This window comes from Teleopsis dalmanni, chromosome X (genome assembly GCF_002237135.1).
Source record: "Teleopsis dalmanni isolate 2A chromosome X, ASM223713v2, whole genome shotgun sequence".
Classification (NCBI taxonomy): Eukaryota; Metazoa; Arthropoda; class Insecta; order Diptera; family Diopsidae; genus Teleopsis; species Teleopsis dalmanni.
Window position 1 is genome coordinate 53,348,883 of NC_051848.1, and position 27,184 is coordinate 53,376,066.

Consider the following 27,184-nt stretch of genomic DNA (forward strand, 5'->3'; position numbering starts at 1 on the left):
CGCTGTAGCTTCTGAACGTCCATCTGAACGTACTTCTGTTATATAGGCTAGATAGTGTAAACCTGCTGTCGCATCTGACTCTGTCGAAGGAGTCCACGTTTTCTTTACAATAAACACAAGTAATGAACCGGAATTATTGATTGTAGCTTGTATTACTTCATCACAAGTATTCAAGCGATATAAGATGCGCAATGTTTTTGCGGTGGCATTAAAATGCCCTATACAACGTTCACGTGTGGACTCATCCAACCGTTCGAATATCCACGATGTAAGCACAGAGCCGTCCTGCTCCTGTCCCAATATACGCCATTCAATAGCCTTTTCTGAATTCAAATAAAATATTTTTATTGGAATCACTTTAGACATTTTGTGAAATACAGTTTATTTAAGCATTACCTTTGAATCCTTGACTTGCCAGCAGTCCACAAAAATTAGCAGCCAAATTTTCTTGCCGCAACATTTCTAATAATTTTAAATCACAAATAAACTTTTCCTATTCAAATAATTAACATTTTTTAAAGCGTATATTTAGCTTAAATCAATAGTCAAGGCAAATTGTATATTGGAATTTTACTTCGCGACTCTTCAAATATCCCTACTGCTGCTGCAGTTAGAGTGCATGGGAATGGGGTGAAAACTACTTGCGCAGTGAGGGCGACGGCCACAGCTGATTTTTTTTTGTATACCATGCGCAATTTAAAATAAACATTATCCTTTGGAATTTATTAATTAAGTGCTTATTTCTATTTGTTGTTTGGTTTTTGATTTTAAATATAACTGATTTTCTAAATAAACTTGAAAAAAAAAATAATTGCAAAAAAAAATTTTTATTTTTTAATGTTTCTTTGCCAAACGCAGTATAATTAAACAGGGATGTTAAATGATTTAATCATTTTCATAATGCATTATAAGTTGCATAATTTTTATAAATATATTGAAAAGTAATATATTGTATACATTAAATGTATTTAACACAGTATTTAGGCTGTGTGCGGGTTTGAGTAAATTTATGGTAAATTGAAAGAAATAGTAAATTATGTCGGCATGGCAGCGAATGTTTGTATTTCCAGAATTTCGACTAGGGTAAAATATCTATAAATAAGGTAAATATTACTCTATTGTTAAAATTATATAAGATGTTTAATGAATAAATAAATTTGAAAATCACTAAACAAAAATAATAAATAAGTGCAATAAATAAATAAATAAATATTTACATAAATGCAGTACAAAAAATCCCTAAGAAATTTCAATTTACTTACCTCAATTTACTTGAACTCGCACACGGCCTTAATAACAAACTAAATGTATTATTAATATATCTCAATTTCTAAATATATCATAAATGTTATTATTCTGCTAAAATATTCTTATAATAGAAACTGAACAGAGAAAAGACAGAGAAGGCAAACACAATTTATTTTTTTTAATTTTAATTGAAAACGAATTCAATCCCTGGTACTTGCAGTTTCAGAACATTATTTACGAATAATTAAATACAAGAAATAATTCAAAGACTACTTATGATGGGTATTTGGCAGTACTCGAAACAGAAAAAATTTGACTCAAAATGTATTTCGGTAGATTGACTATTTCGGGTTCTATATGTCGGAAAATTGTTTCTGCCTCTCATTATACAAATTATTTTATTTCTTCGAATAATATTTTTACTAATTCTAGTCGCTTACGCAGCGTATTAAAAACTAAACTAAAAACTAATTTTACAATAATTTTAACTCATTAACAAATATCCATTACGGGATATTGTTTTGCAGAAATAACCAACGGTAACTTGTTTTGATACAATTGTATCAAAACAATATCCCGTATGAAATATTTGTTTTGATGCAATTGATCAATAGTTATAATGATCATTACAATAAATGATCATTACAATAAATGATCATTAACTCCTCCGCCCTTAAAAATTGAGCGTCCCGATCAATGGAGTTGCAACAGTTTACTCAATGGTTATAAATATCATTAATAATATTTTTATAACGTACAATCTTATTTTAATATAATTTTACAATTTAGATATTTCCATTTTTAGCATTTGTGCTATGCACATGCATTCAATAACTTAATTAATTTAATTTAATACAACTTGTCAATTTAGCTATAATATTATCAATATAATTTTCTTTAAATATAATTTCTTCTTTCTCTTAAGAATTTAACTTAATACAATATTTATTTCCATTTTTAGCAGGTGTGCTATGCACATGCATTTGGAATATTTTTCAATAATTTAATTCATTTAATTTAAAATAATTTTTTAATTTAGCTATAATATAATAAATGTAATTTTCTTTAAATATAATTTCTTCTTTCTCTTAAGAATTTATCTTAATACAATATTTATTTCCATTTTTAGCAGGTGTGCTATGCACATGCATTTGGAATATTCAATAACTTAATTAATTTAATTTAATGCAACTTGTCAATTTAGCTATAATATTATCAATATAAATTTCTTATTTTTCTCAATATATTTTTTTCAATATAAATTTCTTAAATTTTATCTTATTTTATCGTTTGAGAGGAAAAAAAACATTTTTTTTCTTAATCAATCACAAAATTATTAACATTTAATCAATTCATGTAAAACACTTTTACTAATAAATAATTATTTTCTTTATCCATCTTGAATTTCTAAAAAAGAATAGTTAACTTTTTATATTACTTTTATGAATCGTTTTTCCGCTTTCTGTAATAATTGTACTATTTTTGTTTTCTTTGACTATTTCTTTTTTAAAACGCGGTGTTAATTTGGTGCCGTATCTTTTATTAATTTTAACGTAAATAATTTGCCCCGGTACATAGGCTTTAGGTGGTATCTTGTTTTTATTATAATAACTGACGTCTTTTCTTTGTTTTTCAGTCAGTCTTTGTATGTTGTCTTGTTTTGCTAGTTCGTATTGCTCAGGGTTTATAAAAACTCTACGACCAAAAAATACTTCTATGGGTTTTTGTGTTGTAGTTGAATGTATGGAATAGTTATATTCATATATTGATCTATCTAGAAGCTCTTCAAATGATCTTTCAATATTTTCTGTTTTTAAACATCTCAAGATTTCAGTCAAGGTTGAATGAAATCTTTCTATTTGACCATTTGCTGTGCTGGTATGAGGTGGTATTTTATAAACTTTAATTCTTAACTGGTCTTCTAATAAAAACATAATTGATTTTGAATTTAAGCTTTTCTCGTTATCAATTACTACGGACTGAGGAATTCCGAAGATGAAGAGTAATTGTCTAAGTGGTTCCCTAATATCTTCTACTGCTTTAGATTTTACTAATCTGGCCTGAGCATATTTTGAATATTTGTCAATGGCTGTTAAAACTAAATTCTTTTCTGCAATATAAATGTCAATATGAATGATTTGTCCCGGGAATGTTGGTATAGGGGTGGATTTTATTTCAAGTTTATTAGGGTGTCTATCATATTTGTATTCTGAACATATCCTGCATTGTTTTATAATATTTTTTACCTTTGCTAACATTTTAGGAAAATAAAATTTTTCCAATAATTGCTTCTTATTTTCTACGGCGTTTCTATGAGCTCGTTTGTGTTCGAGAATTATTTGTTGTTCTTGTTGATCGTTTGTTTCCAAATCTTTAACCTGTGTTTGAGTGAATCTAATTTTAATGTTACCAAAGTTTGTGGGGTAGAGCTTTTGGATTTTACCCATTATCTCTTCAGATGTAAATAATCCATTTATAAGTGATGGATTTAAGTAACGTTTGAGAATTGATATTAGGTCACTTGCAGAATAGTGAGGCCTAGTAATTGTATGACGATGGTAAGTCGGAAAAGGTAGTTTGTACTGGTAATCTTTCTGTCTTCCTACTAATATTATAATCTGATTTTTAAAGACGTTTACTGGTGTTTCTATTGCTGGTATAAGATTGTGTCCAGAACTTTCATCCGAGTGAGTTGCTATAGATAACGAATTTAATGCGGGTGGTCTCGAGAGCGTATCTGCAACTATATTATTACTGCCTGGCTTATATTTAAGCTCGTAATTATACTCTTCCAGAATTGATTTCCATCTTTTCAACTTGACGTTATCATTTTTGTTGCTCAATGCGAATGTGAGCGGCTGGTGATCGGTGAATATTTTTAATTTTGCAGTACCATATAAGTAGTTTCTAATAGATTTCAGAGCCCAAATAATTGCCAGCATTTCTTTTTCATTTGCAGCATAGTTTTCCTCTGTTTTACTCAATGTTCGTGAAATGAATGTGATTGGTTTTCCACATTGTTCTAAGACTGCACCAATAGCGTGATTTGAAGCGTCAGTAGTTAAATGAAACTCTTTTTGGAAATCTGGATATGTTAACAGTACTTCTTTTGAGATAAGAGCGTTTTTAAGTTTGTTAAAGGCTTCTTTTTGTACACTGCTTAGGTTAACTAATGTTTTTTTCGATTGATTTTTTGAGACTCTCCCATTTTGCCCTCTCAATAGATTGGTAAGAGGCTTCGCTATTTTGGCGTAGTCTCTAACAAATCGCCTATAGTAACCTGATAGACCAAGGAATGCTCTTAAATCTTTTAATGTTTTTGGACAAGGAAATTCGACAATTGATTTTACTTTAGCAGGGTTAGTAGAGACTCTTTCGGGAGAAATGAGAAAACCTAAGAACTCGATTTGTTTCTGGAAAAATTCACATTTATCTAATTGGACTTTCATGTTAGATTCACGTAAGGTATTAAAAATTTCGCGTATATGGTCTGCATGGGATTTTTCATCTTTACTAAATATAATGATGTCATCTATGTAGACATAACAGATTCTTCCTATGTGTTTTCTTAAAATGTCATCTAAAGCTCTTTGAAAAATCGCTGGAGCGTTTTTTAGTCCAAATGGTAGTCGCGTAAATTCATATTTTGCATTGTTTAATGAGAAAGCTGTTTTCTCAATGTCAGATTCTCTTAAAAGAATCTGGTGGAAACCACTTTTCAAATCGATCACAGAAAAAAAATTGTTTTGTCCTAATTGCGCCAATACCTCATTAATATCAGGAATAGGATACCTATCAGTTACTGTAACCGCATTTAATTTCCTATAATCTACTACCATTCTGTATTTTTTTTCTCCAGAAGCATCTTCTTTTTTTGGAACTACCCATATTGGTGAATTATAGGGAGACCTAGAAGGTCTAATAATTCCATCTTCTAGCAGCTTTCCTATTTGCTTTTCAACTTCATTTCTCAAAGATGCAGGATATGGATAATATTTAGTGTAAACGGGAGTATCTGAATTTGTTCTAATGGTAGCGACAACTTGTGTGGTGAAAGTTAATCTTTCGTTTGGTTCGGAAAACAATTCTAAATGTTGATGTATCAATGTTTTCATTAGTTTTTTTTGTAATAAATTCATATGTGTATCTCTTAAATTAACAAAATTGACGTCCTGTGATGTTAATTGCTTTAACTGAATTTTAATGGAATTTCTAATAATCATAAAGTTGTGTTTAGTATGAATAACCGCAGACAGTTCTTTAAGACTGTCGTTACCCAGGATGGCATTAAATGAAATTAAAGATGGGAGAATATAAAATTTTAATTTAATATCTGTACAGTTGAAAAGATTTACATATGTGTGGTGTGTGATTTCTATTTTTCCTCCTACCGAATTCGCAAAAAAGTTTTTGTCATTTCGTATTATCTTCTTAGCCCAGTTTGCCTGAACATAGTTTTTATTAGAACCGGTATCTACTAATATTTTTAGAATTTCTCCTCTCTTCGTTCTGCACTCACAATAAGGCAACGAAGAGACGTTTAATCTAAAAAATGAATATCTGCAATATTCATTGTTTCATAATTAACCATGCAATCCTGTTGTTCATTATCGAACGTGTTATTTTCATTATAGTCGGACTGAACAAGTTCATGTTCAATCGAGGGAAAATATTCTATGTCCTGTCGATTTGTGTTTATGTGAAAATTTTTCTGTATTTTTATTGGAGGATTAGTAAGGTTTGTGCTTTCTTGGCGTTTTTGTGCATGTCTGAAATTTGGTCTATTGTGATAGTTTACCATATTTGTTCTCAAACTGGGATCTATATCCATAGGTTCTGGTTTTGAAATCGATTTTGGTACTATGGGTCTTGGTAGATGATTACTGTATGGATTTTCCTGATACATTTGCTGTGGTCTTATACCCTGGTTAAAATAATATTGTGGGTGATGTACTTGGGGTCTAAATGGTTGTTGATATTGTGGCATATGCGCCAATTGTGGATAGAATGGGTGACTATATTGGATATTTCTTTGTTGTATTTGTGGCTGGGAGTAATTTCGTATATAACCGTTCTTGTTATAAGCATGGTGTGATCTGAAGTTTTGGTTCTCCAATTTCAGACACAGATGGAGTGCTTCAGGCAAGTCTTTGGGTTCTCTCACTCCCAGTAACATGGGAAGACTGCCAGAAAGTCCTCTTATAAATGTATCAAGGGCTTTATCTCGATAATTTTTTGTTAATATCCGCCTTGACTCCTCACAAATTTCCATGCAGCTTATTTTATTTATAATTAATGACAAATGTGAATAAACACGTTGATAAAAATCTTGGATAGAGTGTCGTCCTTGTATCAGACATGACATTTGATACTCTAATGTTCCTAAGTCGCGTTTATCAGCGTAATGAGTTGTAAGACAACGTGCAATTGCACTCCAATCTAAAGGCGTGTTATAGGATTCTAAAGCTACATCAGCTTGACCTATGATTTTATTTCTAATTACATTCAAAATTCCGAAGTATTTGGGTATACCTTTGAACTGGTCATAAATATTTAATATTCTCTCTATACTTTTTTTCCATGAGCTATATTCTGCAGGGTTACCGGAAAATTCTCTCAAAGAGCGAACAACGTCAGGAATTTTGTCCATGTCGCTTATATTATTTTTGTACTTGTCATCTATTGTTTGGTCAGTTATTATTGTCTGGTTTATGCTACTATTTCTATCTATCACCTGTGTAACTATTTCTCTTATATTATTGAGTAAATCTGATTGTACTGTCGAAGTTAATGGTGAAATCTGCGGTATGGAAAAAACTGGCACGTCATCACTTCCCAACATGGAAGGTCTAATAATATTACTTGGATTTGCCATTTGGACTAATTTAGAATTCGAAAAGTTTATCACAAAAACTTAATGTTAAGATCGATTAAAAAAAAAATTTTCCGACAAATAGAAGAAGATAATCAAAATACAAAGAATTAAATTTATGAAACTATAATATACTTAAATATACTTATACTTATATTATACTTAAATTCCCCTGGTCCAAGCTGCTGCTCCACCAATCAGGAGCTCCTTTTTGGAATATTCAAACCTACTAAGGGGCGTCGTTTCTTGGCCGGTTATTTGAAGCACTTTTGAGTAGTTTTTTATTTCAACAAAAAAAAAATTTTATTGTCACTTTTAAGAAAATTTGTTTCAAAAAGTATTTTTGATCTACTTATGTAACACTTTTATTTAGTGGCACTTTTGAGTAGTTTTTTATTTCAACAAAAAAAAAATTTTATTGTCACTTTTAAGAAAATTTGTTTCAAAAAACAAATATTTTTGATCTACTTATGTAGCACTTTTATTTAGTGGCACTTTTGAGTAGTTTTTTATTTCAACAAAAAAAAAAAAATTTATTGTTTTAAGAAAATTTGTTTCAAAAAACAAATATTTTTGATCTACTTATGTAGCACTTTTATATAGTGGCACTTTTCAGTAGTTACTAATATTATTAGCTCGGGCGCCAATTATTTTATTTCTTCGAATAATATTTTTACTAATTCTAGTCGCTTACGCAGCGTATTAAAAACTAAACTAAAAACTAATTTTACAATAATTTTAACTCATTAACAAATATCCATTACGGGATATTGTTTTGCAGAAATAACCAACGGTAACTTGTTTTGATACAATTGTATCAAAACAATATCCCGTATGAAATATTTGTTTTGATGCAATTGATCAATAGTTATAATGATCATTACAATAAATGATCATTAACTTACACGATAGTTTTCATAGTTCTAATAATTTTTAATATATATGTCTATTGGTTATTAATTCGCGTTGACACTTTCTATTTTTATAAGTACATACATGTATACCAATATGAATATAGTTATCACTCTGAATAATCATGTTATCCATAGTCATGTTATTTTGCGAATCGAAAGTTTTTTCATCAACAATTAATACTGGATTTACACGAGAGTTTTGTTTGTAATTTTGAATCTCGTGTGAATCCAGTGTTACGGCAAAAACTTTGTCGTTTCTTGATTTTTCTGTTTCTATGGAACGCGTCTTAAATAGGGGAGCGGTAGTTTCAATATTTATAATAAAATAATAGTGTTTATTATTAAAAAATAATCATTTTAATAAATTAAGAAAATAACAGATCTGATGCTTTGTACATGAACACGCAATAGATCCATCTCTGACCTTCATTATTATATTAACCTTATATGTGATCACTCTCCCAACTCTAATGTATATGAAATCTTTACTTTCATTGATGATAGGTTAGATTAGGTTATACCGACGATCTCCCTAGGGGATTCACTTAAGCCTATTGGCCCATTGTGTTACCATATATAGAGAAAACTAAGGATTAAAAACCACCCAGAACCTTTAGTGAAGCTTAGAATGCTGTTTAGTGAGAGGTCTTGTTATTGATCATGATCCTCAAGAAGTGAACAAGAAGATCAAGAAGAAACTCTTCCACATCCTTCTTTCCCCCCTCTCCTTCATTACCCCCCTAACTTTCATCCTATTTCGCTACTCATGTAATCGTCTTGTGTTTCCTTTCATGTTTATCTGCTTACAGGTCCCGGCGGGTTACAACAACAACAACATCAAGAAGAAGCCTCAAGAAAGGGGGCTCCTAAAGTGTTAAGTCGCCGCCGTGCATGAGCTGAGCAAAGACAGAGTAGATGAGGGGCACTTTAATCGTGCTTACTTGTGATGTGATATTTTAATTAGTACTATATACTCGTGATGTTTATTATATGTGTACGAAGTAATGAAATTGAAAATGAAGTGTTTGGTTTTCATTATAATATTTTACAATTGCCTTTTGTTTTTGGGGTTCATCAATGGAAATTGACCTGAAAGTTGTTACTTGGTGACTAGCTTGGCGATTGATTGCATTTAAATATGACTATAAGTTCAAAAGTATTTTATTATATAAAACTTATTTGAATTGAACATTCAATTACACATTTCTCTCTACGTATACTTTCCAACATTAAAATTACCAGAGATAAAGCTTTATATTGGTTTATTAACTCTAGAATTATAGTTATAAGCTTAAATGTATTTTATTATATAAAACTTATATAAAAGCAAAATTTAATTACGCATTTCTATGTATACTTTTCACATTGTTAGAGATAAAGCTTTGGATTTTTTTATAATGTCTATATATTCTACTTAAACATTTATTTACATAAAATCATATAGAAATAGAAATTATTATATTACTCAATATAATTACTATATAGTAAAACACTATAGTTTAAAAGAAAAATTTTAACTTAATTCTTTTGAACGTTTTTAAGTATATAAAATATAATATATGTTATATAGCAATATACAATATAATACATAACAGCTACTATAAGACATAAGAAAAAAATTAACTTAATCGTAGGATTTAATGAATGTATATTCTAAATACTCTGTTGCACCGTTTGTTGTTTCGGAATTTGTTCTTCGGACTGATTATCAATTACATCTGTTGCGTCCTTTTGACTATCATCTGTTATTTGAGTCTTTATTAACTCTACAATATGCGCACTATCTTTAAGCAGTTGTTCTGGGTATAACTGTAAAAAAGAATAAAACGTAAATAAGTAATATGTATAAAAATAAGTAAAATATATAAAAATAAGTAATATATAAAAATAAGTAATATATATAAAAATAAGTAAAATATATAAAAATAAGTAATATGTATAAAAATAAGTAATATATATAAAAATAAGTAATATATATAAAAATAAGTAATATATATAAAAATAAGTAATATATATAAAAATAAGTAATATATATAAAAATAAGTAATATATATAAAAATAAGTAATATATATAAAAATAAGTAATATTCATAGCATTAGTAGCTATTGCAATGTCTTTTTCAGATTTAATACTAATATTATTATTTAAACAATAAATAAATTGATTAGTATAATATTAACAATTACCACAATGACTTTTTCTCCCAAAGCCTTGAGCAACCGTATCTTCAAACGCATAATCGGAGCAGGTTCTTTGCTAAAACGTAACACTTGCTCATTAGTGAGTATTTCCACGAAGGCTTGACTCTTAGCAGAAGATTTGAGGCGTACTAGCAAACCAGGTATATTGATGCCTTTTATGGGCGATACTATGTTAACTTCTGCTACAGATGAATTGCTTTCCAATAGATTTGCAAATTTGGAGATATCATCTCTGCCCTTCAACAGATAGGCAGGCGCAGCCGTATTAAAATCATAAGGAGCAAAATTGGGGATTTTCAGTTTAAATTCTGGTGTTTCAATTGCTGCTGCAACTTGAAGTACTGTCAGACGTCCATCAACTTTAGGTAGCTCACGCTGCTGCTTATCAAATGACCTAGCGTTTTGCTTCAAGTACATTGCTTCTTTTAACAGATCTGTGGATTTATGGTTGAACAACCAAAGTGTTTGACATATTTCAACCAATTGGTCTGGGAAATATTTGAAATGATTGCGCTCATGCAACTCCCAAACTAAACTTTCTATAAACTTGAATTCTTCAGCGCTTATGGAGGTGTAATTCAATTGTGACAAGCTTGTCAAATATGAGTTGATGTCTTTTCCACGCAATGTATTCGAAATGAGATTACCGTGACTGCAGGTACGTAAATGTTCAACTATTTGCTTGTGATATACATCGATACAGGCACTCTCATCCCACATGTTTTCGGCAAAAAACGCTAGTAAATGGGCCGAAGCACGTAGGTCTAATTTTTGTACAAAAGTTTCAGTGGATAGTTTACTTAAATGTTCACATAACTCTTTTGAATGGACGCGCATAAAACGCAACGCTTTTACAAATGTTACTAGCAGCGCATGATTACCTTTGGCAGACATATCCAATCGTAGAGTTTCTTCTGTTATCAGTTTAGCAAACTGTTTTGAATTTCCTGTCTTACTGGCAGTCTTAAACGCCGCATTGCATATCAATGCCAAATCCATTGATGTCAATTCCGGTAGTAAGTCATTTAGATATTTGTCCATTAATTTTTGTAACAGTTCTCCATTTTTTTCGACAAACACATGCTTTTTAGCCAAGCCCAAATAAAAACATAATTGTACAAATTTTTCTTTTGACGGCGCAGTTTTTAACTGTTCTTCTGTTAGACACTGGACAGCATCCTTATAGAACTGTGTACGCGTTATCCAATTTGGCATCAAAAACAGCAAAGAATAGAGTGTACTGTAGATGGTATCATCGTCCATATCATCAAGGCGTTCCACTAATATATTATTGATTTCGTTAAGTGCTGTCACGAATTTTGGTGGAATGGCATTGGAACGATATGTAAAGGCATAAATTATTAAAGCCGGTAATTGATCGGTTGGTGTACTTCTGAGTTCCTTTAAAAAGTAACGCTCATCAGATATGGGAAAATAATTGGAATAACGTATTGTGGTGGGTACTGTAGGTGTTAACTTTCGATTTTCCAACGCCAAATGTTTGGCAAAACGCAATAACAACGTGCCTGTTTCATTAGAAGTCTCATACAGCACGTCTTTCACTGTGAAAGCGGCGAGATTTCGCAAAACATTTACGTTGAATGCTGTTTTCACACTTAAATGGTTTGTGGTTCTACTAAAAAGTGACCACATCGTAAAATTTAATATATTATGATTTAACACGAACTAATTTTTATTCACAAAATTTATATAATCTCACACAATTCGTAATAAAGCAAACGATTTAAAACAGCATGTGGGTTTTGTTTTTATCAGCTGTTATTCAGTTGACGTTGACAGTTAACTGAAAGTGTTCGAGAAACTTGTGATATATAAAAATTGTTGCAGTACTGTACATCAGAGGTCTGTTTGAGTACGAGGTTGCATTAAAAAGTTTGACTGAGTATTTCAAAGTGGATAAATAAATATTCACTTATGGCGTTTTCGATTGATAAATCTGCGGATCGTTTATGTTATTTTCTCATTTCCATTTCTCAAACGATTTTTCTCACTTTTGACAATTAATTACTCGAAGTATTTGTCAAAAATCGTTCGAGAAAACGATGGAGAAAGTTACATAAACGAGCCGCTGGATTCAATCCAGATTTATTCTAGGACTATCAAACTTTATTGCCCAATTGAACAGTTGTAGAATAATCAAAAATTTTTGTAGTTGTGTTAGTAAATAATTGAATTGAAACAATATATTCACACTGACTTTTTTTTGTGTAGTTTACACAAAATTTACCACAAAATCTTTAACTCTACTTTTATTCGTTTTTAAGGTGATCTCAATTTTGACCCAGGTTTTTTGAATTGAAAACCACATTAGAAAAATAAATAAATATTAATAAATAAAACTGTTTTGCATATTTCCCTTAATTTTATTTGCTGTTAATATTAAAAATTTTTTAGTGGTTTGTTTAAATGGAATAGAAAATGAAAATATTTATATATCAATTATTGGTCTTATCCTAGTATTATATTCTTGTTGGTTTTTTGATTTTTTTCTTTCATTATTTACTTTTCGGCATCTTCACAGGTAATGATACCTACAAAAGTTCGTCCGTTTGCAAGTGTTCACTTTTGTATGGATATGTGTAAGATAACCATTACGAATTATTTGGATGAAGTTTTGTGAAGTTAACTATATGTTCCTTCAGCGAGCACTTTCGCCTCATATTTTTCAGAAACAAATTTTACATCTATTTATGAATACAGTAAACGCGAATGCATAATAAAAAAATCAATTTATCACAAAAATGAATTTATCTTTGAAATATCATTTAAAGCTAAACATGACAGTGAAGTTATGTTGTTAAATAGAAAAGGCAGAATAATAGTGAAAAACAAACAATATATATTTCAGTATTAAAATCAATTAAAAAAAAAAAATTTAAATAGAAAAAGAGAGCGTAATCATAAAAATTCAAAGCACATTTATTATTAACAGTTGTACTCAAATCTCAAAAATGAATTTTATATTAATAACGCACAAATAACCCATGCAATATATATTACTTACAAGACTATATTAAGAATACTCACAAAAACTAGTAAACCACATAAATTTGTATAGCATATAAATAGCTGATAAATATTTTTAACTGTATAGCTGCGGAAACTTGGTAAACTTAAAATGGAGTCTGTGTTAACATAAACAGCTGATTTGTGCAATGGAAATTTAACAAGACAATCGAGCAATTGCATTAATTAATGCAGCTTGAGAATTTTTGTGACTGTCCTTATTAATTCTCTTCGCAGTAGTTTAAATTACTTTTAGTCTAATGATTTCCAAACCCCGTTCTCACATTTTTATATGGATTTTATATGATAAATGAGAAAGTTCTACACATTTGAGGTAATTGTGTTAGTATAAACGCGATTTATGTTAATGTCAGGCTAAAAATCGTTGATGTTCATTAAAAGTAATTCTTAATTTGATCATACTTAATGATTGTAATAGCAAATTTATATATCTACAATATCGATATATGAATAATTAACACTAGTTTTCTAATTATTTAAATTTTGACATTATTTAAGTACAGTATAAACGTAAACGCATTAAACAAAATTTATTACGTACAGTACAAAAAAGTTAACCGCACCAAAGCAGCTGTTTTTTGTTATGAAGTGTCAATTCCGCCAATTTTAATAATTTGATTAATGAAATAATAATTATACAAATAATAATTGCATTCAAAATGAGCAAACGTGCCGCAGGTTTTGTCATATTTCGACGTTTATGTGATCAAATACAATTTTTATTATTACGTGCTTCATATGGGACATATCATTGGAGTGCACCCAAAGGTCACGTAGATCCTGGTGAAGATGACTTTACTACTGCATTGCGGGAAACACAAGAAGAAGCCGGGTATGTGCATTTAAACAAAGTAATAGATTATGATTTTAACATAACAGAAAGTTAAAAACTTATTAATTTTTTTAAAAAACTCACGTAAAAAATTAATTAATTACTCCTTGATTATAGTTATTCCGAGAATGATCTCATAATCTATAAGGACTCTTGTATGACGCTTAATTATAATGTAAATAATAAACCAAAAATTGTGGTCTATTGGTTAGCAGAATTAAAAGATCCTCAAAAGGCACCAACGCTATCAGATGAGCATACCGAAATGAAGTGGTTACCAAAAGACCAAGCTAAAGAAATTGTAGGCTTCGCAGATAATCAACAAATGATTGAACATTTTTACCAATACATTATGAACAAGAAATAAAATTAACAATTAAATTGTGTGATTTTCATTTAAATCAGGAAATAATTATTGTGCAGTAATCATCAACTGTCTGTGCGATTTTAATTCGGATAATTTTGGGGACCCTGTAAGCAGAAACAATAGATTAACATATATTGTATTGTAACTGGGTACTATTGTAGTATTATTCAAATATATTTTAATATTATTTTTTGTGTTATTGCAGAAGCAAATAGAATAAAAGAAAGATACTTATTATAATCTTAACACCTTTCTTTACTTCACAATTTCCCGTTAAAATCGACAGAAAAATTCGGTGTCTTATAAACACCTAAATGCATTTACTGAATTCAATGTTATTACGACAAAAAGTCGAAAGGAATGTAGGAGGTATAAGGATGTGGGTGAGTGCTAATTAAAACTAATCGAGATGAAAGTGAACTTAACCACTTCAATGAGTTGAAGAGATAAAGCAATTGGGTTCAAATGAGTGTATAGATTTAAACAGGACAACAGTTACACGACGTCATGGAAAGTAGAACTGGAACTAGGGCACACATTATCTATTACTTCTCATGAAAACATCAATTAGACTAGAAAAAGTCTTGTTATACAAGGAATGCATCTTTTTTCTGTAGATGTCAAGGGGAATCCTGTGATAAACTTTGTTACAACTACAATTGTGATCTCGAAGAAGACATAGCTTTGGTATGGACAGATATGAGCCCTTATTTATATGCGATCTTACTGATATTAGAACCCCTTTAATAAGTGTCGGTTTATTCATCATACAAAGAACACGTTCGACAGATGCAATGTGAAGAGAGGATTCTATTCAACATGCAGCCCTTTGAATGCCCATTTGTAGGGCATGTGTGTAGATATTGCTTAGACAGAACTTGATAATGCTCTTTTATTAAAGGCATTTCGGACTCTGTATCTAAATTATCAACATCTAATGTGGTATACGGTATCAACCGATTGTAATTCTCAACCATATTAATTTGCTGGTATTTTACTCTAGCTTCTGATGGTTAATGTAAAAATTTGTACTATTCTGCTATGCAGATTTCATTATATTTTATCACTATAAGCTTAATATGCCTTTATCACCCAATTACTACACAATCAAAACTTGTTTCCTACTAATTGATTACAAATTAGACTGCCATAGAATTAAAGTTCCTAAAGCGTAACCATACCATATTGCACAGTGCCAGAATAAATGCAAAGTGCCAGATTTATTATTCAAAACAAAAATTCACTTTAAGGCTAATGGACTTCAATCAATAGTATACCATATTCGCTATTTTATAAATCAAAAATTATGCAGAAGTTGATTCATGAAATTTGCATTTATTATAAAAAAAAAAAATCAAAAATAAATAGAATTATAAGCATAAACAGCGGCTACAGATTCGTTGAACTTCTTTGTAACGACCTTAAGTCTTTGGATTTAGCAGATAGGTGTACAACTAACACGGTCCAGCAGAGGTCGGATCTATGTCTCGTAGCTTGTCGTTCACCACTCCCAGGAAGCTACTACATATATCTCTACAGGCTGTGTTATTGCAATTTATCTTTCTGGTCCAACTACAATTTCCTGTCACAGTTCCACAATTCTTCCGGTGATGACTTAATTAAGTAGTTCTATATCACATAAGCGAATGTTATGGATTGTCATCCTATTGTAACTAAAGTTTATGGTCTCTTCGCATATATTGAACTTAATCAATTCTTCTGTTGCAGCTTCAAGTAGCAGAGCACCATACAGCATCTAGTTGTAGTTTCGAAAGAAGTCTTCTACCGAGAAAGTTTACTCAACTGTAATGAAATCAAATTTAGTTACTAAAGTAAATACATTATTAAGCATGAGTGTTAGTAATATAATATTATAAAAATATAATTATAATTATAAGTAATTACCACAAACTGAATAAGATCTAAGCATTTGCATGCGAAGTGTTAGTTCGCCGAGTTTTCCTCAATATTAAAACGAATCTGAACGTCAATGTAAGCCGCTTTTATTAGTACTAAATATAAGCCATGTTATAAGTATTATATAGAAAAGCACGGAACTGCACCCATTTGAAAAAACAAAGTATGCAGACAGGCTGTAAAAAAGATGATAATATGAAAGCATAACTCAGGATATATTTTATAAACACAGTCAAACTTCTATAACTCGAAGTACCATTTTACAAAGAAAAGGTTCGACTTATGGAGACTTCGAATTAAAGAATTCTTATTCTTACTTCTTATTCTTCTTCTTATTCTTACTTCTTATAGAAGTTCGAGTTATGGAAGTTTGACTGTATACATATATAACGTTTTACTCACATATTGCACTCATATATATTTTTGAATTTTGCCCACAGTACAGCTTTTTGATCTAATTAACTAATAAATAATATTTTTAAATGAACATCACTTGACTTCATTGTTCTTGTTGGATTAAACGAAAATTGCGTTTGGAAATGTTTCACATTTCATATCCATTAAATCTTCCTAGTCCATCCCTAATGCGATTACGATTGATAACATTTTTTGTGATGTTCATGGACCCTCCCTAACCCTAACGCTTTTATAATGCAATTATATTTAGTTAATTTTGTTGATTTTTACGAGGTCTTCCACGCTTACGCAGTGGTATTTGCGTTTTAGCCTTGACAGCACGCAAACCACCTCTCATTTGAATACCGTCTTCTTCTCTTCCAAAATGAATGAACATTTTCTTTCCAAATGCAACAATATACATCAGCGTACCACAAATCAGTAATGTAAAAAGAAATCGAACTGGACGGAATGCATATTCTGTGTTAAATGCATACAATAAATAATATAGAGCAGTTCCGCACTTTATCCAACATATATACATAAATAGCTCACTCATAAAAAGTTCAGCCATTAATATCAAACCATGTATTATATAATACACTAATCGTCCTGCTCTGGGATGGAGTGGCACCGTTATAAGACTAAATGTCACCAACACAGTTGCATATAATAGAACCGACTGAATGCTTGGTACGATTAGTTTTGCGGTGTAGGACAAGTACGAGTAGAAACTTACTTTTAGAAGATGCATTGTTATTCCAATTGTTAATAGGAAAACTGTGCGAAGTGTCTGATTGCTTTTAGCCATTCTTAAAAATTGGGAATAGATGCTTTCAGTTCCAGCATGTAGCTGTCTCTTCATCTTTTAATGGATATGCTTACTTTTGAGTGGTTTCAAAATATCTTTTTTCATTGGTAGTCAATAAACAATATTGTAACAATCTTCTAATAAATATAAACTTTTCTTATAATGTTTTTGCTAAAACAAACTTTCTCAGTTATAAATTTTTGGATGACAGAATTATGAAAAAGTTTCAATAACATTATTTTTTTTTTTAAATTCAAAGTTGACTAGTCTATTTTTAAACACAATCTTTCTTATTTCTAAAAAATAGTCAAGCATTAATTTAATTAAAAAGACAGATTGTTTTTAATGTAGAAACAACTAAGCAGACTACGGAGAACAGAGCAATACGATCACGTAATCGATGGATAGGTAGATTAAGTGGATAATGAATATACCATGCTTCAAGAGTATTTACAATTATAAATTGATTTCATATCTACTTTTTTCGAGTCTACAAAAAGTTTCCAATTTCCCCTAATCCGTGTCATGTATCTAAGCTCGTTAAACGATTTGTATGTTTCGGTGAATACTGTTCGCCTCCATGTTATCTTTGGGCATCTTCTTCTTCTTGATCAATCGGGTTTCATTCTAGTCTTCATTGCACCTATTTTAAAAGGTATCACTTAATAGAAATGTGATCTTAAATCTAAATATAAAATTTACTGTACGGATGTGTTACATATAGCAAAGCCTCAAATACTACCTTAAAGCAATTACAAATAGCAAAAGAAGACTGGCTTTAAGAAGACTTTAAAATTCCATGGTATATTAGATAAACAGACATACATAGAGATCTTAGGATTGACTCAGTGAAAAAATATATCAGAGACAGAGCTCTAAAATTATTCACTAAAGTTGATATGCTACTTAACCACGCCCTAACAATCCTCAAGTCTACTTCTGGACTCTCAGGAAGATATGCTGATTTAAGGTCCGTCATCAGCTAAAAGACAAATAAATGATATGATTTTTTTTTTTAACCTAGTTAAAGCCTAGTTAAAGCCTAGTGTGGGGTGAGATAAGCCCCCCAGCCATTACAGAGTAAAAGTGCGTAATAGCACTAACTTAAGAAGAAGAATCAAGAATGAAACTTTTTCATAACAATTGTCTGTCATTTTCTTTTGACATTTCTGCGATATTGAACGAAAAGTATCCATCAGCTTGAATTATAATTTGTGTATGCATGGACAATTGATATATTTACTCATTAATCTTTCTCCCTAAGCCACAAAAGTTGCCTTATACTGCTCAAACTGCATCCCAAACACAGATGGGATGTATGTCATACAGACCAGTTTATGCGTTTTCTCAAGTAACCATTGTTCTGGAGTACTTAATCTTTAATCGCATATCGATGAATATTAATCTCGCCTCCATCCGTCTATTTTGGAAGTGTGCCCTAACTGAAATTTAATAACTGATGACGTCGTTTAAGCTCAATTAACATGTGGTTTCGTCCGATCAATATTGTTTCCTAATCTTGATTAGTGAAACTTCGATACGAGTTAATAGGATAAGGCACTTGTTGTTTTTTACAATACCTTAATTTATTGTCGACTTTTTTTTTTAGTATCGGCTTTCGTCATGCTGAATAACATTATTTATTTTTGATGTTGTTTGATCCAACTATTAGATATCCGAATATTATTCTGATAAAATATACTGTAAAATAAAGTAGGACGCACCTTTATATGTCTTATGAAAGGGAATTATTATTACCATTTCAATTTTTCATTTCATTTTAGTATAACATGTTAATGATTGCCTTATGCTTGTTAAATCACTCCCGGAACGGATGGGACACCAACTCAACAACAAAAGGCATTTAGCGTTATTTGGGTTAATGACTTAATATTTTTTTTTTCATTGGTTCCAATAAAATTCAATAAAAATCTTTCTAAATAGAAATTGACAATAATTGTGCGAATCTTAAAAAACTAGCATTTATATTATTGAGCTAGGGTATTCATATTTATCAATGATTTTCTTTTAAGGCGGTTCAGTGTAGTTGCAGAAGATAAATGTCGAACATGAGAATTTGGATGTGACTTGAATCTCTCTCGGAATTTAGGTATTTATTGGCGAATAACTTCTTCAACAGTTAATAGATTTAGATCACTTTGTAGATTTCGTTTTTGACATACCACGGAGCGCATGTGATTTAATATGCAATTTTTCTTTGAGATAGGATCCAAGTTATTCTTAAGATCAGTATTAATTTTTTCAAAATGTGGTTTGCAATCCACATGTCCATGTGGACACATGTATGTGTCCAACTGAATTGGTAGTTTTTTAACAAATAATTTTTTTAAATTTTTCCTTTGTTTAAATTTAATAGCTTTTATATTTATTTATTTGTCTGAAAATAACATAATTTATATTTACATATAATAACATTTACTTTGTCTTTTGTGTCTTTTGCTTAATAACTAGAAATAAAATTAAATAAAAATTAAAATAACATAACAATAATTGTCTTTCGTTGCACTCTCTTAAATTCATAAATAATAACTATTTAACGGACTGAATCTTTGCTTTTAGTACAATGTAAGCCAGTATTTTGAAAGCAACGGTTATGATGCAAAGTGCATAGAAGTCTTTCCAAAATTGATCGCCACGCATTGTAATCTCGTCGAGAAACTTTTTCGGGTATCTATTGAAAAAGGTCGGTAAAATTAGTTACTACATTAACTAATTTATGTAATTTACCTGTAGTGACAGTATGGAGCTTCATTACAATCTAATACTCCACGATTTTCTCCGTATATGGCACCAATGAAGCCTTCTAAACCATAACGTAAATATGAAATATGACTACCCCATTTGAGATAGCTTGGCAAATCTCTTAGTGTGACGCCAAAACCAGCAAACATCATCATTGGTATGGTAAGTACTGGAGCTAGGAAGGTACCGTTCTAATGAAAAAACAATGAAAATAGAATGTTATTTAAAAATTAATTTAAACAGCAGACTTTAAGGTCTCTCAATGTTAAATAATGGATGGATCTCTTAGTTAAAAGCAAGTAGGTATATTCATAACTTTGTGATAATGACATGAGACAACAATAACGTATTTGTACGATTTCTTTTGCAAAAGGGTGAGTATTGGAAGGTCATTGATAACGGGCATAACTCCAACCACATAATTAGAAAAGCCATTTATATAAGCTTTTCATCGAGACATGAATGGAAGAATAGATTTAACATAGTTAAACAGGAATACAATATTTTCATGAATGGTTCAAAGATGGAATATAAACTGAGCACACGAATCTATCTATCTAAAAAAGACGTAAAGAAATTCTTTTAGCTAGAAAGTTCATTAAACGTCTTCCAAGCTGAAATTCCAATGAATTAATGAGCTTGACTGAGAAGATGAAGAGAAAAAAAATAGTTTTTATGGAAATCGCCATTATATTTACATTAATAAATTTTGTAAAAATAATCTCCGTCATTAATTAAGCACTTTAGTTTTAAAAACTTAATGTCATTACTTTTTCTTCGGGTCTGTGGTATATATCGTCGCAACTTGGACAGAAAAGAAAATCTGCAGCCGTTTATCAACTCAGATTTTTTATGCTGTATATAGAGTATTGTAGTTCCATTTAATCAAGAAAGGCTGGTGAATAACGACTACTGCAAGAAAGCTGTAAGGGTTTTACTTTGTATTTTATTGTTTACTTTACTGAAGTTCACTATACAAAGATTTGATATATACATTTGCAAAGTAATGGTATGGAACTATAAAACTGTAGAATGTAATATTCCCATAAAAATGGAAATTTAAAATCTATTTGGAAATAGGAAAACTTTTTACTATATATGGTCAAAATATGATATTTCGTGAAAACTCGTGACGAAGCTCCTTCTTTTAGCTCCTTCAAAAATTTCTATTATTATTGGAATTTATAAAAACTAATATAAAACTAATATGATAATAGGAATATAACATGAGATATTTATTGTATATCTGATGTTATATTCATTAATAGAAAATAAATTTTTATATTTACTTAATATGACTTATGGAAATATTTTTTTTTTTTTTGTTAATAATTATACTCTAATAATTCTTTATGTTATTTTTTTAATTGTAATCTAATTAAATATCTTAATAATTATAATTTTTTTTAACTTACAACAACACTGAACCATGCACCAACAATTAAACCGAAACTTTGGCCAACGAATACTGTTAGAACACTGATTGCAAAGAACATGTTAAATCTTGACAGTTCCATTGGTTGATAACTCCAGAAATATATAATTATGGAAAATATGAAACAACAAAGAATCTGTGTTGAAAATAATTAATATTTGTTATAATGTGATATTGTGTAGAAATAATGATTTTTTTTTATACTAACAGATATAGGTAGATCAAGTATAGTTATCGATGTGTAGTAGGCTTTAAGTGAATACCAACGATTGAAATGTTCTTTCAACAAAATTGACATCTCCATTGGAACTGTAAAATATAATGATTTGTAAACATTTATTATATATGGGTTTAACTTATTAAATATAAATTTCTCAATATGTTTATAGTTTTTACAAATATTATCATAGAATATAATTATTTTGATGAATTATTATTCATTATTTTTATATTTCATATATTTTTATATTAACTAATTCCATGATTAAAGCAATAATTAATAATTATTTTCAATTACCTATATTTATAATTATATATTTAAAACTCTACATTGACTATATATATATATAATATATATATATATATATATATATATATAATATATATATGACTATAGAAAATGTTTCAAATATTTAAATGTCTAAAAAAAAATTTTCAATTATTTTTAATTTATATGGTATATATTTAAAATTGTTAAATTAACTATTTTAATTTTTTACTATCATTTATAATTTCTCCTAACAGCATATGTTAAATATCATATTTACTAAATATAGTTATTACTTTTTTAAATTATAATTATTTTTTAATTATTTATGAAAATTATTTTATAATTTTTTGAAATTTATACTTATAATTCTAAGGAATTATTTTGTTGATTATTGGTTTTTAGTTATGATTTAGTTTTATTTATTTTCAATTTATATCATGTTTTATTAATAATTCCTTTTATTGATAATTTTAATAATTTAAACATATTACGAAATTTATATTAATTTTTTTTAATTATACATTATATCCCATACTTTTCTGTTTTTCTATTATTATAACATTTATTATATAATTATTTAATATTTATAAAAATTTATATTTTTAAACAATAAGCAATTTTTGGTTTATAGTTTTTTTTAACTACATTTTAATTTTATTATTTTTTATTTTCTATCACTATTTATGATCATTTGTACAACAAATTTTAATTATTTTTTATTTTTAATAATTATCTACAATATAAACACATCACAAATTTTTAATTATTTAAAATTTTTACTAAATTAAAATTTATGTATAATTTTATATATAATATATATAGATATATAAATTTATTTATTATTGTTTATGATATTTATTTAATTTATTTATTATTTAAACTTTTTACTAAATTATAATTTATGTATAATTTTATATATATATATAAAATTTAAATAATTATAAAATAAATGTCATAAATAATGAAAATTATATATATAAAATTATATTTATATATATATAAAATTTATATGTAATAAAACTGAATTTTTTTAAACTATAATTTAATTTTTATTGTTTTTATTTTTATTATTATTTCTAATAACTTTTAAGATCGCTTTTAATTATTTTTATTTTTTAATTTAGTATTACTTAAAAATAAATATTTTCTTATAATATTCTATATATATTATTATTTATATTTATTTTATAATTATTTAGAATTTTTAAAAATTAATGACTTTAAGCAATGATTTTGTTGTTTATAATTTTATTTAATTTTTATTAAAACTATTTTGAATAATTTATAAATTTTATTAATATTAATTAATTATTAATTTTTAAAAATTAATGACTCTAAGCAATGATTTTGTTGTTTATAATTTTATTTAATTTTTATTAAAATTATTTTTAATAATTTAAAATTTTATTAATATTAATTTTAATTTTATTTTTTATCTCTGTTTATAATCATTTGTATAATCATTTTTAAGTATTTTTAATGTTTGATAATAATTTATAATTAAAACATATTATGAAATTCTAATTAATTAAAACTTTAATAACCAAATACTAAAATTTACAATTTTTCGTATTTTTATTTCTGCTACTTATTTCATATTTTTATATTTAATATTGTTAATTAATAATAATTTCGAGCAAAAATTTCGTTGTGTATAAATTTTTTTTAAAATTTTTTTTTATTATATTTTTTTATATTTATTTATTTATTATATTTTTTTATATTTATTTATTTATTCTATTTTTAATTATTTTTAATTTAATAATATTATTTTCAATTTAAAAATTAATTTAATTTTCGAAACATATTAGGCACAATCCATATGATTTGAATATATTTAAAATTAATATAATATTTAATAAATTTTAACGTTTTTAATATTTAGGCATTTATTTCATCAGAATTATTTTAAATATAATAATTATAATTTACAATTGATTTTTTGGTTCATAAGCTGTTTAATTATCTATTTTATCATATAAAAATTTTTATTTTTATTTATAAAAATTTTTATTTTTATTTATAAAAATTTTTATTTTTATTTATAAAAATTTACACAAATTTTAATTATTTTTAAATTTTATTAATTAATTGTTATTTAATTACATAATATGTTTTATTAGAATTTTTTATAATTATATCCCTTATTATTTTCTTTTTTTTCGTTTTTTGTGATCATTCACACTATTTTTTGTTAATTTGTGTATATTTATAAAGAGAAATATAATTTTATTTTAAAAATGTAAAAATTAGCCTCTTATTTCTCCATTACTTACAAGTAAGAACAGTCAACATCATTGTTGACATAGAATGATGCATCAAGATCGCAAAGAGTAAATTATAATTATCCAATACACGTGAACCCTCTTTACCAGAATTTGCATAAAGTGCTCCCAACATAACTGCCACAAAAACGTTAACGGCAATACGTATATGTGTCAGTGTAGTGTCACGCTTTGATTTAATATAACCTCTTTCTAATAGAACTTTCAACTGATTCGCAAAACTGGTGTCTTCGAGTGTGCGATGTCGTGATCTACGCGGAATCGGATACTTTCGTATTAAAGCTTCGGAACGCATTATGCTGGCAGGATTCTCAAACCAAGTCCAACAGCTGCCGTTTTCTGCAGCCATTTTAAGCGTCTCAACTTTATCATTTCCATACTCACCGCAGGCTAATTCTATAACTACAGAAAAAAAATCAGAGGAGAGAGAGAGAGAGAAAAGGTGAGAGAAAGAGAGAAAAAAAGAAAGAGAAGAAGATAGGACACAACTTTGTTATAAATTCATTATTTAAAATAAAATTTACTACTTACTGTAATCTGCTGGGTTGTGGTACATAGGGCAAGATAGGTCGACAGTTTGCAGGAATGGTACTAATTTGCGTGTACTACCCTGGTAAACGCAATTACCAGCTGAGAGCACATAGACTTGATCGAAAATTTGAAAAAGTTTAGCTGTAGGCTGATGTATGGTGCAGATTATAGTTCTGCCTTGTTGTGCTAGTTCTTTAAGTAATTCTAAAACTTTAGCACAGGAACTGCTATCTAATCCACTTTATATGATAAAAAAAAAAAAAAATTATTTTAATTAATATAAAAAGCGACGAAATTTTTGAAGTTTATATTATAAAAACGTAAAAATTTAAATATTTAGTATAAAACATAAATAAGCTTATATGATATGAGAGATATGATATTAGTTTTCAAGTACTTACGTTGTTGGTTCGTCTAAGAACATCACAGTTGGATTATTTATAAGTTCCATTGCAATTGATAGCCTCTTTTTTTGACCACCGGAGAGACGTTTTGTCATGGTGCGATCATGTTCATATAGACCCAGTAGTAATAAGATATCTTCTATCTAAATAGATAGTTTTTATTAGTTATAAACATAAATTACTCCAGGTAATACTTACTCTACCCTCTTTCTCCTCATATGACACATTAGGACCCAATTTTAAATCAGCAGCGATATGCATATTCTCGTTAACTGTCAATAATGGCTGTAGACGATCATCTTGTGTTATATAACAAGACATCCGCCTAAATGTTTCTAAATTCACAAAAGTACAATAGCTCAAATCAGTTTATTGCGTACGCCTAGTTTTTATTTGTACGTAAATATTATGTATATATACATATTTTATTATTTTTCATAGACATATTATATATTTCTATATACATCTATATACATAGTGTGTTTAAAGTTAGTTTTGATTAATTGCACTTACCTAAATCTCTTCTTCTGCCATTTACAAATATGGAACCAACAACACCAGTTGTTTTGAAACCGGATAAGGCATCTAAGAGCGTGGATTTGCCAGCACCGGATGGACCCATAATAGCAATAAGTTGACTGCCAGGAAATTTGCCACAGACATTGTGTAAAATTTCTTTTGATCCTTAAAAAAAATATATAAAACTTTAGCAATTAAAATGTTAATTAATTTTAGATTTTACGATTTCTATTAATAAATTAATTACGGATATATTAACATCAACACAAGAACTTTAATGTATAAATTATAAAAGAAATATTAAATTTTCTAATTCCGTACACCTGCTAGATCCGAAGCGATGCCAGATGACAATCCTTTAATGCGATCAATGTGGGTGAACAATATGTGTACCACATATCTCTCAAGATTTATGTGCCATTAGTATGACAACTTAAATTCAGTCCCCCAAAACTAATTGCTTCAGAGAATTTTAATCGAGCAAATTGGTACTTGCAAACTAGCAAAGTTAATGGATGTCAATAAGTTTTTTGTAAGTCGGGATTGGTTTGCAAAAACACTGATTATAATAGTAGCAATAGTACATGTCAGAATATTGCCCTCTATGAAAAAACACACCTAAAAAGAAACTTTAGAAAAAAGTAATCTTCTATTAAATGAAGCAATCTTCAATCAATGAAGCAATTAATCTTCTATTACATTAAGCAATTAATCTTCTATTACATTAAGCAATTAATCTTCTATTAAATTAAGTTAATTAAATCAATTAATCAATGTTAGTGCATATATTTACGGCGAAAAAGAAATTTTGAAAGATACTTTAAATTTTGTTATATACAATTAATTTTCTACTTTATTCGGAAGTTGCGTCTCTCAAAAGGACACCTGCTCGATGCTTCGGACTATTATTTTTAAGGTGGTACCTCAGGTTTGACGGACGAACAGTGGCTTAGTAGATTCACAACGGCTATCAATATTTATGCTCAATTGAGCTTTAATGCACATGACTGTCACTTTAACTTAATCTAATATATATATTACTGTAGAAGTTTGTGTACTTTTGGAAGTAGAAGTAAAAGTAAAAGGTTTTGAACTTATTTGATAAAAGAAAAGTTTAAAAAGAAATGATAGGCTCTCGTGCCCAACTTTT

General features: G+C 28.5%; 5 protein-coding genes across 5 annotated transcripts in view; 1 reads left to right on the forward strand and 4 right to left on the reverse strand.

Annotated features, from left to right (window-relative positions):
- Nucleotides 1-738, reverse strand: part of LOC119688424 (neuroligin-1-like) — a 26,821-nt gene extending 26,083 nt beyond the window's left edge. The window contains exons 1-2 of the mRNA XM_038103105.1: nucleotides 397-738; nucleotides 4-323 (exon numbers count right to left, since the gene is read on the reverse strand). Coding sequence (XP_037959033.1) covers nucleotides 4-323; nucleotides 397-460 — 384 coding nt within the window. The 5' untranslated portion in view covers nucleotides 461-738. The remainder of the gene's footprint in view (nucleotides 1-3; nucleotides 324-396) is intronic.
- Nucleotides 739-9,609: 8,871 nt separating this feature from the next.
- On the reverse strand, nucleotides 9,610-12,011 carry LOC119689261. Its single transcript, XM_038104054.1, has 2 exons — nucleotides 10,222-12,011; nucleotides 9,610-9,843 (listed from the first exon to the last, which is right to left on the reverse strand). The coding sequence occupies exons 1-2, from the start codon at nucleotides 11,887-11,889 to the stop codon at nucleotides 9,688-9,690; spliced, it is 1,824 nt and encodes a 607-aa protein (XP_037959982.1). The 5' UTR covers nucleotides 11,890-12,011; the 3' UTR covers nucleotides 9,610-9,687.
- Nucleotides 12,012-13,858: 1,847 nt separating this feature from the next.
- On the forward strand, nucleotides 13,859-14,489 carry LOC119689481 (bis(5'-nucleosyl)-tetraphosphatase [asymmetrical]). The gene is made up of 2 exons (XM_038104314.1): nucleotides 13,859-14,116; nucleotides 14,234-14,489. Exons 1-2 carry the CDS (start codon nucleotides 13,944-13,946, stop codon nucleotides 14,481-14,483), a joined length of 423 nt encoding a protein of 140 aa, XP_037960242.1. The 5' UTR covers nucleotides 13,859-13,943; the 3' UTR covers nucleotides 14,484-14,489.
- Nucleotides 14,490-16,833: 2,344 nt separating this feature from the next.
- Nucleotides 16,834-17,758, reverse strand: LOC119662557. The gene is made up of 2 exons (XM_038072195.1): nucleotides 17,536-17,758; nucleotides 16,834-17,478 (listed from the first exon to the last, which is right to left on the reverse strand). The coding sequence occupies exons 1-2, from the start codon at nucleotides 17,659-17,661 to the stop codon at nucleotides 17,068-17,070; spliced, it is 537 nt and encodes a 178-aa protein (XP_037928123.1). The 5' UTR covers nucleotides 17,662-17,758; the 3' UTR covers nucleotides 16,834-17,067.
- Nucleotides 17,759-19,991: 2,233 nt separating this feature from the next.
- LOC119689850 (ATP-binding cassette sub-family G member 4-like) lies at nucleotides 19,992-26,196 on the reverse strand. Its single transcript, XM_038104771.1, has 9 exons — nucleotides 26,029-26,196; nucleotides 25,714-25,850; nucleotides 25,513-25,658; nucleotides 25,112-25,350; nucleotides 24,572-24,982; nucleotides 22,014-22,114; nucleotides 21,786-21,941; nucleotides 20,356-20,561; nucleotides 19,992-20,299 (listed from the first exon to the last, which is right to left on the reverse strand). The coding sequence occupies exons 1-9, from the start codon at nucleotides 26,135-26,137 to the stop codon at nucleotides 20,158-20,160; spliced, it is 1,647 nt and encodes a 548-aa protein (XP_037960699.1). The 5' UTR covers nucleotides 26,138-26,196; the 3' UTR covers nucleotides 19,992-20,157.
- Nucleotides 26,197-27,184: the final 988 nt, after the last annotated feature.

Excerpts from the sequence above, each read along its gene's own strand:
- LOC119662557 (XM_038072195.1), bottom strand. The coding sequence starts at position 17,661 with ATGAAGAGACAGCTACATGCTGGAACTGAAAGCATCTATTCCCAATTT. Across the intron at positions 17,479-17,535 it reads TAACAATGCATCTTCTAAAA|TCGGTTCTATTATATGCAAC; the intron begins GTAAGTTTCTAC and ends CCAAGCATTCAG.
- LOC119689481 (XM_038104314.1), top strand. The coding sequence starts at position 13,944 with ATGAGCAAACGTGCCGCAGGTTTTGTCATATTTCGACGTTTATGTGAT. Across the intron at positions 14,117-14,233 it reads GAAACACAAGAAGAAGCCGG|TTATTCCGAGAATGATCTCA; the intron begins GTATGTGCATTT and ends CCTTGATTATAG.
- LOC119689850 (XM_038104771.1), bottom strand. The coding sequence starts at position 26,137 with ATGGGTCCATCCGGTGCTGGCAAATCCACGCTCTTAGATGCCTTATCC. Across the intron at positions 24,983-25,111 it reads CCACAACCCAGCAGATTACA|TTATAGAATTAGCCTGCGGT; the intron begins GTAAGTAGTAAA and ends TTTTTTCTGTAG. Across the intron at positions 22,115-24,571 it reads GATGTTGACTGTTCTTACTT|TTCCAATGGAGATGTCAATT; the intron begins GTAAGTAATGGA and ends TATATTTTACAG.
- LOC119689261 (XM_038104054.1), bottom strand. The coding sequence starts at position 11,889 with ATGTGGTCACTTTTTAGTAGAACCACAAACCATTTAAGTGTGAAAACA. Across the intron at positions 9,844-10,221 it reads TGGGAGAAAAAGTCATTGTG|TTATACCCAGAACAACTGCT; the intron begins GTAATTGTTAAT and ends TCTTTTTTACAG.